Source organism: Bufo bufo, chromosome 1, assembly GCF_905171765.1.
Source record: "Bufo bufo chromosome 1, aBufBuf1.1, whole genome shotgun sequence".
NCBI lineage: Eukaryota > Metazoa > Chordata > Amphibia > Anura > Bufonidae > Bufo > Bufo bufo.
This window is the reverse complement of record NC_053389.1, coordinates 527,417,092-527,431,098: the sequence shown is the minus strand read 5'-3', so window position 1 is coordinate 527,431,098 and position 14,007 is coordinate 527,417,092. Positions and strand designations below refer to the sequence as shown.

Genomic DNA, 14,007 nt, shown 5'->3' with positions numbered 1-14,007 from the left:
GAACTGAGCACTCTCAGATACTGGAATCAACACAAAATTTAATATAAACCAAAAATAGATAAAACCACAATGGGTAGATACGGTATAATCAATAATAAAATCGATAATAAGATCGATAGTAAAATCGACAATAAAATCGATAGCTAAATACCAATAAAATCGATAGTAAAATCACAGCTCTTACTGGAAACAGGTAGCGGTGTGTATAGTAACACAAATAACACGATTATAAGTCCCAACAGTTATAATAAGGTGCACCTAGTGTGTAATAGCCTGGGATGGCTTAGTATGGCCAATAGAAACAATGTCTATTTCTTCAGTGAGTGGATCATTCGTTCTAATTGTAATATTGACGATATAGTCTTTCGAATTTGAGTTAATAGTACAGTCCTTATATTCCGAACAGATGCACTTTCAAGAGATAGTGCTTATCGCTTTTCCACCCTGTACCCTGAGCAGCGGCGTCCCGCTGAAGCGGAGTGAACTGTATACTTTAACAGTAAGTTGTTTCTTGCCGGCATAGAATTAAGAACGTTCTTACCATATGAAGATGTCTGTGCTCGAATATTGCTCTAGACGTTTGTCTTAAAATCTAAAGGACCGATGTCTTCCGAGCGGTTCCCGTCTGACTTTCCACGCTGGCGGCTTGTGTGCACGTGGACCTTCGTTCTGAATAACGGTCTTAGTTGCAAAATCGTTTAGGCCTCCTTTCACGCGTCAGATGGTGTTTGAATGAGCACTTCGGCTCCATGGCTCCATCATAATCGATCAATGGTCTTTCGGCGGATTTCACCAGACGCGTTTCGGGACAAAAATGGTACCTTCCTCAGTGGTTAACTGTTGGGACTTATAATCGTGTTATTTGTGTTACTATACACACTGCTATCTGTTTCCAGTAAGAGCTGTGATTTTATTGTCGATTTTATTATTGATTATACCGTATCTACCCATTGTGGTTTTATCTATTTTTGGTTTATATAAAATTTTAGTGTTGATTCCAGTGTCTGAGAGTGCCCAGTTCTTTATTTTTCAATTGCAACTTTTGAGTAGACTGGGTGAGCCTACTCCACTGTGAGCACCTCATATGGTCATTTGTTGCCCCAGTGCGCCACATTACCATTATTCCTAAAAGTAGATACAGATAACCAAATCAAACAAATGAGTCAAAAACCTTAGACTTGGTCATTTATTTATTGAGGAAAATTATCCAGTATCACATGACTAAGTGGCCCCTTACAAGTGTGTGAACCCGTACAATTAGCAGATAATTTGAAGGTGAAATTAGAGTCAGGTGTTTTCAATCAGTGGGACAACAATCAGGTGTGAGTGGGTGACCTGTTTTATTTAAAGAACATGAATCTATTAAAGTCTGATGTTCACAACACGTTTATGGAAGCGTATCATGGCATGAAAAAAGAAAGGATTTCGGAGGACCTCAGAAGAACAGTTGTTGATGCTCATCAGGATGGAAAACATTACAAAACCATTTTAAAAAGTTTGGACTCCACCAATCCACAATCAAGACTAAAGACTATTCTTAGCTCTCCCAGGAGTGGTCGACCAACAAAGATCATGGCAAGAAGGTGTGTAAAAGTCCACAAAGGAACGAAAGACAACCTCTAAGTAACTATAGGCCTTTCTCATGGTAGCTAAGGTTAATGAGTCCACCATCAGGAGGACAATGAATAACACTGGTGTGCATGGCAGGATTATAAGGAGAAAACCACTGCTCTCCAAAAGGAACATTGCTACCCATCTGCAGTTTGCACACATTCACTTGAACAAGCCAAAAGGCTATTGGAACAATGTTTTGTGGGTGGATGAGACCAAAATAAAATGTTTTGGTTTGAATGAGAAACGTTATGTTTGTAGAAAGGAAAATGGTACATTCCAGCATAATAACCTCATCCCTTCTGTGAAACTCGGTGGTGATAGTGTCATGGTTTGGGCCTGTTTTGCAGTATTTGGGCCAGGATAACTTGCTACCATTGATGGATCAATGAATTCTGAATGATGCCAGTAAATTGTAAAGGGAAATGTCAGGGCATCTGTCTGCGAGCAGAATCTCAAGAGAACGCGATTCATGCATAAGGACAACAACCCTAAGCACACAAGCCACAAGGGGTTGTGTCAGTTCAGCAAATGGCATTTATCATGTAGAAAAAGTTAATACCAGACACTTACTAATGCATTGTTGTTGTCCATATTAACTCCTTTGCTGGCTGGATTAATTTTTCCATCACGTTGTACACTGCTCGTTTCCATGGTTATGACCACCCTGCAATCTCAGCGGTGGCCGTGCTATACTATTAAAAAAAAGCACCAACCTATGTGAGCCCCCACGGTTCCATTCACCAGATAAGCCGACATTTTTTCCTATAGTGTGCAAGCACGATCACCTCTGCTGGATTGCAGGGTGGTCATAACCATGGAAACGAGCAGTGTATAACTTGATGGGAAAATGAATCCAGCCAGCAAATGAAGCAATATGGATAATAACAATACATTAGTAAGTGCCTTGTATTAACTTTCTCTACATGATAAATGCCACTTTGCTGGTGACAAAACCCTTTAAAGAAGAATAAAGTTAAAGGGATTCTGTCACCTTCTTTTACGATTTTAAGCTGGCACCATCGCTATGTTGACTAAAGTAGCTTATTTCCAGGACTCTTCTTTTTACTTTATTTTGTTTAGTAGTTTTGATGTAAAAGCGATTTTTATGTTATGCTAATTAGGGTCCAAGGTGCCCAGAAGGGGCGTTTTTTCTCACTCTCCGGTGCCCAGTGAGGCCCCCCTGCAGTGCCCAAGACAGCCTCCTGATAATCAAAACACGTCCCACAGCCCAGCAAACGGTTCCGCCCCCTCCGCACGTCATAATCTACCTTATAGATATGCCCCGTCCTCCTTCCTGTCTGCAGCCAGAACCTGCGCGATCATCAACGTCCTGAGGGCAACATCGCTCAGGTCACATCACTGGGCTCGGCGCATGCCCAGTCAGACTTTTGAGGCTGTTGCCCTCAGGAGGTTGATGATCGCGCAGGCGGTACTGCGCCTGCGCGAGTTTTCTGTCCGCAGACAGGAAGGAGGACGGGGCATATCTATAAGGTAGATTATGACGTGCGGAGGGGGCGGAACCGTTTGCCGGGCTGTGGGAGGTGTTTTGACTATCAGGAGGCTGTCTTGGGCACTGCAGGGGGGCGTCACTGGGCACCGGAGAGGGAAAAAACGCCCCTCTGGGCACCTTGGACCCTAATTAGCATAACATAAAAATCGCTTTTACATCAAAACTACTAAACGAAATAAAGTAAAAATAAGAGTCCTGGAAATAAGCTACTTTAGTCAACATAGCGATGGTGCCAGCTTAAAATGGTAAAAGGAGGTGACAGAATCCCTTTAACCCCTTAGTGACCACCAATATGCCTTTTTCGAGAGGTCATTAAGGGTCCTTAGGCTAGGCTGCTGTGTTTTTACAGCGGCTTAGTGTGCAGCGATGAGCAAGAGCTTGGCTGTCGCATGGCAGCTGCTCTCCTGCATTAAAGGCCCGGACTAGCAGAGACACCAAAACGGGCAAGTTAACCCCTTAGGTGCCACAGTCAAGAGGCATCTAACTGGTTTAGAGGGAGAGAGCACCCTCTTGAAGACCGCAAGTTGCTGATGGCTTATCATAATCAAGGCCCTCAGGCCTGCTCTAGGTGGATGCCTGTAGTGCCTATTGGTATAGTACTGACAGTATAATAAAATCTCCTTCACAATAAAGTACAGTGTATTATACAAACGATCAAAAGATAACCTGTTAAAGTTCCTTTGTGGGACTAGCAAGTCTTAAAAAATTTTGAAAAAAAAGTTTGTTAAAAAATAACTCAAAATTACGCTTTTTCATTGTAAAATTACTTGTCTGTGATAAAAGTTACAAAAATAGAACCCGATCCACATATTTGCCATCACCGTGTCTGTAGCGACTTGCACCATACATTTAACATGTAACGCGTGATATGTTTTCCTTATTCACAACAAAAAAAAATTTTGGATTAAAATTATGTATCCCAAAATGATACCAATGAAAACTACAAGTCAAGCCTCATTCACACGTCAGTGATTGTCAACCAAAACCAGGATTGGAGCCTGCACAGACATAAGGTATAAGGGAAAGATCTGCACCTGTTCTGTGTTTAGAGCCGCACGTGGTTTTGGCTCAAGATCACTGATGGAAATCACTGACCAAACACTGACGTGTCTGGTTCTTGATAAGCTGTAAAGAGACCGCCACGCTCCTCAGAGCTCCGGTGAGCACAGTAGTCTCTTCAAACAGCTAATCGACGAGGGAGCCAGCAGTCAGACCCCCACAGACCTAATACTTTTGACCTATTCTGAGTATAGGTCATCAATATCCTGGATAATTCCTGCAAATTTGTAAATGCATTAGGATCTGTTAAGCTCCCATTTGAGTCCTTTAAAATAAAACATCTGAAATCAGCGAGTATTTTTCATGTGTTTTATTTCATCAGACAATTGCCTCAGCTACTGTACCACCCAGCATATCTACAGTCGTGGCCAAAAGTTTTGAGAATGACACAAATATTAGTTTTCACAAAGTTTGCTGCTAAACTGCTTTTAGATCTTTGTTTCAGTTGTTTCTGTGATGTAGTGAAATATAATTACACGCACTTCATACGTTTCAAAGGCTTTTATCGACAATTACATGACATTTATGCAAAGAGTCAGTATTTGCAGTGTTGGCCCTTCTTTTTCAGGACCTCTGCAATTCGACTGGGCATGCTCTCAATCAACTTCTGGGCCAATTCCTGACTGATAGCAACCCATTCTTTCATAATCACTTCTTGGAGTTTGTCAGAATTAGTGGGTTTTTGTTTGTCCACCCGCCTCTTGAGGATTGGCCACAAGTTCTCAATGGGATTAAGATCTGGGGAGTTTCCAGGCCATGGACCCAAAATGTCAACGTTTTGGTCCCCGAGCCACTTAGTTATAACTTTTGCCTTATGGCACGGTGCTCCATCGAGCTGGAAAATGCATTGTTCTTCATCAAACTGTTGTTGGATTGTTGGAAGAAGTTGCTGTTGGAGGGTGTTTTGGTACCATTCTTTATTCATGGCTGTGTTTTTGGGCAAAATTGTGAGTGAGCCCACTCCCTTGGATGAGAAGCAACCCCACACATGAATGGTCTCAGGATGCTTTACTGTTGGCATGACACAGGACTGATGGTAGCGCTCACCTTTTCTTCTCCGGACAAGCCTTTTTCCAGATGCCCCAAACAATCGGAGAATATGACTTTGCCCCAGTCCTCAGCAGTCCATTCACCATACTTTCTGCAGAAGATCAATCTGTCCCTGATGTTTTTTTTGGAGAGAAGTGGCTTCTTTGCTGCCCTTCTTGACACCAGGCCATCTTCCAAAAGTCTTCGCCTCACTGTGCGTGCAGATGCGCTCACACCTGCCTGCTGCCATTCCTGAGCAAGCTCTGCACTGGTGGCACTCCGATCCCGCAGCTGAATCCTCTTTAGGAGACGATCCTGGCGCTTGCTGGACTTTCTTGGACGCCCTGAAGCCTTTTTAACAAGAATTGAACCTCTTTCCTTGAAGTTCTTGATGATCCTATAAATTGTTGATTGAGGTGCAATCTTAGTAGCCATAATATCCTTGCCTGTGAAGCCATTTTTATGCAAAGCAATGATGGCTGCACGCGTTTCTTTGCAGGTCACCATGGTTAACAATGGAAAAACAATGATTTCAAGCATCACCCTCCTTTTAACATGTCAAGTCTGCCATTTTAACCCAATCAGCCTGACATAATGATCTCCAGTCTTGTGCTCGTCTACATTCTCACCTGAGTTAACAAGACGATTACTGAAATTATCTCAGCAGGTCCTTTTAATGACTGAAATGCAGTGGAAAGGTTTTTTGTGATTAAGTTAATTTTCATGGCAAAGAAGGACTATGCAATTCATCTGATCACTCTTCATAACATTCTGGAGTATATGCAAATTGCTATTATAAAAACTTAAGCAGCAACTTTTCCAATTTCCAATATTTATGTAATTCTCAAAACTTTTGGCCACGACTGTAGTGTCTTTTTATTTCTGATGTTGTATCAGGCAGGAGAGCTTCAGAGGAGGTACGCTTTAAAAATGGGTCCTACAGAAATGGAATCCGCAGCATAAATGTGTACAGAACCTAAATGTCATAATTTGAAGAGAAACTAAACTTTTGTATACATTTTTGTTAACCTGTCCCTAATGCCCTAATAAGTTTTTGTAATCTAGTTTATTAATGTATTTTTAATACACTTTTCCCTCCCTAAAGCACACATTTCGCTGTGCGCTTAAAATCTACTTGCCTATACACCGCTGACTTTTCAGCGGTATACGGAGTTGACAATTTTATCAATGGGGCCGCAGCGCAGTGTACTCGCATATTACTGCTCCTGCCCGTGCCCCCTCGATGATTACTAAATGATAGCATAGCACATGGGTGCTCTGTAACTTTGTAGGATTAGCTGAGTAGAGCGGGCTCCTGCCTGTGCCTGCTTCGCTAAGGTAAAAGCTGACATGCAGTTCTCTTAGCTTAAAGAAGCAGGTACAGGCAGAAGCAGGAGCCCGCGCCGTTCAGCTAATCCTGGCAGAGCACATGGTTACAGAGTACCCATGTGCTATGCCAGCCTTTAGTAAACCTCCAGGGGGCAGAAGCAGCAATATTTGCTCCTGCCCATACTCACTGCGGTGCGGCCCCATTGATAAAAAGCAGTCAGCGGTGTACAGAGGAGTATATTTTAAGCACACAGCGAAACATGTTATTAGGGACATGTTAAGAAAAATTTATACAAAAGTTGAGTTACTCGCTGGAGCGATGTGCACGTGCAGCGGGTTTCATGGCCAGCAGGTCTCTGCTGTTTCAAACAGCGGAGAACTGTGGCTAATTACCATGACCAGCAAGAATGCTGATCGCGGTAATTAAAGGCTTTAGATGCCGAGATCAAGTGAGATCTAAAGTATCAAAAACCTGGAATCTCATGATTCCCGGCTTCCCACCGACATTCCCTGAGGCCAATGGGGATGTCGGTAGTTGCTTTAAATGCGCTGGGGCTTGCTGAAGAGACCCACAGCATTCATGCTGCAATTCTTATTTTGGCTACCAGATGGCAGGCCAACATAAGAAATGAGGAATTGACAGTAATAAATTCATATAAAAAAATACACAATTGTTCAAAATTAAAAATTAAAAAACGATTTTATGGCCTCATATATGAGCTTCAAAATTATTACAATTTTTTTTTTAAGTTTCAAAAATATATAAAAAATAGAATATAATAGTTTAAATCACCTCCCTTTCCGTATAATAAAAAAATAAATACTGTACCTAAATAACCAAAAAATATAAACATCATGGCTATCACTGTGACCAAAAAACGCCCGTACTATTCAAATATAAAAAGATTTTTCCAATACGGCAAATGGCGTAACGGAAAAAGGGTCAAAATGGCCAATTTGCCATTTTTTCATTGCTTCTTTTACCCAAAAAAATGTGATCAATAAGTCACACACACTCCAATATGGTATCAATAAAGAGTCCCGCAAAAAAATTAACCCCTATACAGCTCAGTAGACATAACTATAAAAAAGTTATATGGGTCAGAATATGGTGATGTGTAAAAAAAAAAAAAAAAAAATTCCCAAAGTTTAAATTTATATTGAAATCGTACTGACCCAGAGAACGAAGGACATGGGTCAGTTTTGCTGCAAACAAAATGCAGTGGGAACAAAACCTGTAAGACGGTGGAGGAATTGCATATTTTTTTCCAATTCCACCCCATTTGGAATTTTTTTACTGCTTCCCACTGCATTGTATGCCATAATTAATGGTGGCATTAGAAAGTACAACTTGTCCCACAAACAATAAGCCCTTATATAGCTATGTGAATGGAAATGGCAAAAACAGAACAGACAAAGTTATGGCTCAAGTAAGATGGGGAAGAAAAATAAAAACGAAAAAACCTCGGGTATCTTAAGGGTTAAGCATAGTTGCACAGCAAGGTGACGTAGCTTTACCTTTTCTTTTCTTTTTGTTTTCTTTTTTTTACCACAGATTTTTGTTCAGTTATTACCATAGTGGACCAATCTAATGTCAAGCTGAAGTGTACATTTTTCAGTGGAAATCAAGATGGACTTCCAAGTATTTTTAAAATTGGTGATATTGTTCGATTTCATAGAATAAAGGTATGCTTTTAATGCTGCAGTCATATGTGTAAATTATAAGTACACCGAGTTCTGATTCTTTTCAGAAGAAAGACCTGTAATTCACTGTATTCAAAAATCACAATAAATCTTTCTTCAATACCATAAAATCTGTTACATAACAAGAACCAGAGAGAACTGTGGGAACACCTGGTGGTGATTTTTGGATACAGTGGTTTCCATGTCTTTCTTCGTATTTCTTTAAGTTTTTATTGTAAATCAATTAAATTAGGTCAGGTTTCGACGAGAGTTCATTGAATGTGAGGTGAAAGGTTTAGGGCAGGGTTCAGCAACCTTCGGCACTCCAGCTGTTGTGAAACTATGACTCCCAGCATGCTCCATTACCTTCTATGACAGTTCAGAGAACAATTGAGCAGCTTTGCATGCTGGGAGTTGTAGTTTCACAACAGCTGGAGTGCCAAAGGTTGTTGAACCCTGGTTTAGGGTCTTGGCATGTCCAATAAAGAAATGTTCACACTGCACGCTCGCTAATGTTATGTTCTGGGAGTGTCTCCCTCAGTGTAGAGCACGTTAAGTTGAAAGCAGAAGATCGGACCAAATTAAACGGCGCTGATGCAGAAGAAAGACTCCGTGTTGAGATGTTACCATATAGGTAATCTTTTATTCAAAAGTCTACGCGTTTCAGGGGCGGACAGCCCCCTTCATCAGGACAATAAAACTTATTAGAATCAGTGTAGAGCACCCATGTTTATAAATTGTGGACCAGGTATATATTAGATAGTTCTACTTCTTGATACCATGCTATTTTATTATAGTATAGGAAGTTTCAGATACAATTCTCTTAGCATGATAAATGTCACATATTGCTCCAGAAGAAGAAACAATGGTAAAATTTGATTTGGTGTCAGATTTGGTGCAGAATTCTATTTGACTCTAAATCAGTGTCCTACAAATGGGGTTGTTTCTGGAGAAATTTTTGCAACAAATAGGCCGTTTGAGAGTTCTTCTGACAGAAGTTTTGCCCCTTCAAAAATTGTTGAAATTGTGTTCTGTACATGAGGTCATGAAAGGATTACTTGGGCAGTGTCCATCTACAAGTACATACAAATAGCCCCCCAATGCCATATGTAAAAATCTATGGCAGCAGTGTAAGCTGTGTGTCCACACCAGAAGTAAATTGACTGGCTAAAAAAAAATATAACAAATCTGCCGCAAAAACTGTACAAGTCACCTACAGATGTTGTTGCTGATTATGCTCTGAACTTGACATGGATTTACTGACATGTTGTGGATTTCAAATCTGCACTGCATGTCAATTTCAATTTGGATTTTTTTACACAATCTATGCTGGTACTGTAATAAGCTGTGGATTTTCCACCAGCAAATTGGGATGAGAAATCTTCAGTGTATGGGTAGTTTCACACAGTTTTTTGGAGGAAGGTTTGAGGTAGATTTACCTGCAGGTTTTTCAGCCAAAGCCATAAGTGGATCCAGCAGGAAGGAGACATATACCATATTTTTTGGACTATAAGACGCACCAGACCATAAGACACATCTAGGATATTCTCTTCCCTACTGCCCAATGTAAATTTACATCGGGAGTCAGGTATTTAAATGTGGCACCCTCTCGCGAGCGCAGCAGGATCCATAGCTACTGGATGCCTGCAGTTTTAAACAGCAGTCACTCGGGGATAATATATGCATTCAGCAATAATGTTTATTGCACCCATTTAACCCCTCAGATGCCGTGGTCCAATGTGACCATGGCATCTAGGATCTCAAAAGACCAGGAATGCTTGCTCCCAGGCGTGCAACAGCTCCCCCCTAGCAGGGATCGGGGGAGGCGGATGGTGTGTGCGGCAGCTTCAGTCCTCCTGAATAATCCAAGGCTGACGCAGATGGGTTCCTATAAAAGCCCTGCCTGTGGTGGGGCTCAATAGGAACATAGCGTAATTCTCATAGACACCGATGCTAATGCATTGGGGTCTATGAGAGAAGCATTCTAATGATTCCCTAGGGGAACTATTAAAGTGTAAAAGAAAGAATAAAAAGATTTTAAATTCAAATCACCCCCTTTCACCAAAATAAAAAACAGTTAAAAAAAAAAACATCATACTGTAGGCATCGCCGCATGCAAAAACGCACATACTATTAAAATATTAAAATATTTATCCCATAGGGCGAATGGTGTAATGGAAAAAAAATATCTAAATTGCCAATTTGCCATTTTTTGTCACTTTACCTCTCTCCAACAATTTTTATAAAAAATGATTAAAATATGAAACACACTTCAAAATGGTATCAATAAAAACTACAGATCGCCCCGCATAAAATGAGTTTTCACACAGCTCCGTACACATAAAAATAAAGTTGTGGGGGTCTTAATATGTAATTATTTTTTTCCAAAGTTTTGTTTTTTTTCAGTATTAAAACACAAAAAAAATTATATAAATGTGGTAGTATCGTTGCACTGACCCAGAAAATGAAGGTAACAGGTCAGTTTTACAGCATAGAAAACACTGTAAAAATAAAACCCATAAAATTGTGACTGAAATGCGTTTTTTAATAATTCCACCTTATTTAAAAAAAAAAAATTCATACCATCCAGTGTATGCAACTTTAAATTGAGCCATTAAAAAGTACATCTTGTCCGGCAAAAAACAAGGCCTCATATGGCTATGTGGATGGAAAAATAAAAAAGTTATAGCTCTGGGAATGCTGAACGTAAAATGGCCCTGTCCTGAAGAGGATATAGAAAAAATGTTTTTCATTAGATCAGACTCCCAAGCTCCATCAGACCTCTTATTAGACCCGTGTTCCTTCTTAGGCCTCAGATCAGACCCCCATTCCTCCTCAGATCAAACCCCAAGCTCCATCAGACCTCAAGTCAGACCTTTATCAAACCACTGTATCAGACTCCCAATCTCCTTCAGACCTCAGATCAGACTCCCATCAAACCTCCAATCTCCATCAGACCTCAGATCAGACATAGTGTGCACTACTCCCTGATGTTGGATGCAGTAAGGACACAGTGCAGAGCAGGGCCCGGAAGAACACCAGGAAGCAATTAATACAGCCAGTGCAGAGCTACACTCACCACTCCCTTTGCCTCCTGCATACTAATAACCGCTTCCATAAAAACTGTGTGAAGCTACCCCTATCTGTTCAATTTATGACCCTTGTGGATGTACATATACCCTCTCGCAAGTGATTTCCCATGTGGCTGAACCTCATTCATCAGATAAATAAGGATGACTGGTGATGGATCTACACAGAGCCTTGTCCAAGTACATTCTTCTCCTGATGGGACCAGAATGATGAGGGGAAGATGTGGAATATCAAAGTTTTGTAGTGTTACCATAACACAGTATTATTACTAATACAGGTGAAACTCGAACAATTAGAATATCGTGCAAAAGTCCATTTATTTCAGTAATGCAAATTAAAAGGAATTGCATTAATGCAGCTTAAAATTAGAATTTTTGTGAAAAGGTTCAATATTCTAGACTCAAAGTGTCACACTCTAGTCGGCTAATTAATCCATACCCCCCTGAGAAAAGGGTACCTCAAAATTGTGACTGGGGTTTTCATAAACTATAAGCCATAATCATCCAAATTATAACAAATAAAGGCTTGAAATATCTCGCTTTGCATGTAATGAGTCTATCTCATGTGTTAGTTTCACCTTCTAAGTTGCATTACTGAAATAAATGAACTTTGCACGATATTCGAATTTTTTGAGTTTCACCTGTATACGGTACTAAAAGCTGTTGCCCATACCTACTATAGATATAGGCAGAATATTTGGTCTTTTTGACCAAGTAAGTAAAATGTTGTGAATTATTCAGTTTTTATCAGTGTTATACATACAGTGCATTCATCACACATAAGATCTATATTTGTTATATTATTTTTTTGCTCTTAGATCCAAAAGTTTAACAATGAATTTCAAGGCATTAGTAGTAGTGGTTTCTCAGCATTAGTATTTGAAGGTACTGTTGGTGCTCCTCTCATTCCAAGGACCAGTAGTAAATCTTACAGCTTTACAGCAGAAGACCAGAAAACTGTAGAAACCTTACGGAATTGGCAATTGGGGCTGCAAGGTTTTTCCAGCTCAAGACGGAATTTATCAAATGTTCAGCCTGGACAGTATTTCGATATGCTATGTCAACTTGTTGGAAAAGCTGAGATTGATAAAGCATCATATCTCCTTAAGGTAATTTAATTCAATGTACTGTTTACTCACTTTTACTTTGTCAGTAGTGCTGCCAAACTACAGATTGGATATCTTTCCTTACCCATAAAACCTTGCACTTTTCATTATATTTTTACTTCCTTATGGGGTTTTCCCATCTCGGACAATGAAGGGGCATATTGCTAGGATATAAACCTAAACCGAGGATGGAGCCCCGAAAGTTGTGGAGGGTGCACTGCACATGTGCAGCCGCCCTCAATTCATTTCTATTGGGTCGGCTATTTCCGTTGGCCCCATAGAAATGAATGGGAGCGGTGGCCGCACAAGCGCAGTGCGCTCCCATTCACTACTATGGGTAGAGCGTTTCCCCGCTCCGTTCTCAGTGTCGATGCGGGTCCCAGAGATGAAAACGCTGATCCTGGTGGATTATCCTCTCAGATGCCGCGGTCAATGCTGACCACCACATCTATGGGGTTTGCAAAAGGAGGGGACTCCCTCTTTCTCTCCATCTACACAATGACAGGGGGCAATGGTTGCCATTGCAGCCCCAAGCCTTCCAAAGGCCTTTGGGCCTGCCATAGGCAAACTCAGTGTAATATTGACAGTTTAGTGCAGTACAATACAGCATGTGTTGTACTGCATTGAAACAGGGATCCCATAATGGGATAAAAAGTGGAAAACAAACTTCACATTTATGGCATTTTAGTACCTGGTACAACTGGCCTTACAATTTAAGGGCCTTATGTGTCTCAGATGGAACTATCTGGGCACAGCATATTGGGCACTGAATGCCATATCTGTAGAAAACATGCAATTTTCCACTGCACATTAATTTCTGCAAAATACCTGTAGCGTCAAAATGCTCACTCCACCCCTTAATAAATACCTTTCAGAGGACCTTTCACCGATTATTACACTATGAACTAACTATACAGATATGTAGAGCGGCGCCCGGGGATCTCACTGCACTTACTATTATCCCTGGGCGCCGCTCCGTTCTCCTGCTATGTCCTCCGGTATCTCCGTTCACTAAGTTATGGTAGGCAGAGTCTGCCCTTGTTCTTCTGTAGCGCTGGCCAATCGCATTGCAGAGCTCACAGCCTGGGAGAAAATAACCTCCCAGGCTGTGAGCTCTGCGCTGCGATTGGCCAGCGCTAGAGCAGAACAAGGGCAGACTCCGCCTACCATAACTTAGTGAACGGAATCTCTGCCTACTATAACTTAGTGAGCGGAGATACCGGAGGGCATAACAGGAGAACGGAGCGGCGCCCGGGGATAATAGTAAGTGCAGTGAGATCCCCGGGGGCCGCTCTCCGTGTCTGTATAGTTAGTTCATAGTGTAATAATCGGTGAAAGGTCCTCTTTAAGGAAATAAGGGCCTGACTGTATCCACCGGCATCGCTAAAAATGCTTATGCTGGTGGATTAACCTCTCAGATGCTGCGGGCAATGCAACTGCCACTTCAGGGCCAAGCATTATGATGTTTTCACTGCCAGGTCCTGTCAAAGTGGAGAAAGAGTAGCCATTGCAGAGAGAGTGCAGGCTCTAGGTGTAATGGCAATGCCCTTTTTGCCCTCATTTGCAGATATTAAAACATAATTTTTCT

At 41.1% G+C, this 14,007-nt stretch overlaps 1 protein-coding gene across 1 annotated transcript in view; it reads left to right on the top strand.

Moving 5' to 3' along the window:
• Nucleotides 1-14,007, top strand: part of POT1 (protection of telomeres 1) — a 113,649-nt gene that overhangs the window by 6,319 nt on the left and 93,323 nt on the right. Inside the window, exons 3-4 of the mRNA XM_040411904.1 lie at nucleotides 8,097-8,227; nucleotides 12,132-12,422. Of these exons, the coding sequence (XP_040267838.1) occupies nucleotides 8,097-8,227; nucleotides 12,132-12,422 (422 nt within the window). The remainder of the gene's footprint in view (nucleotides 1-8,096; nucleotides 8,228-12,131; nucleotides 12,423-14,007) is intronic.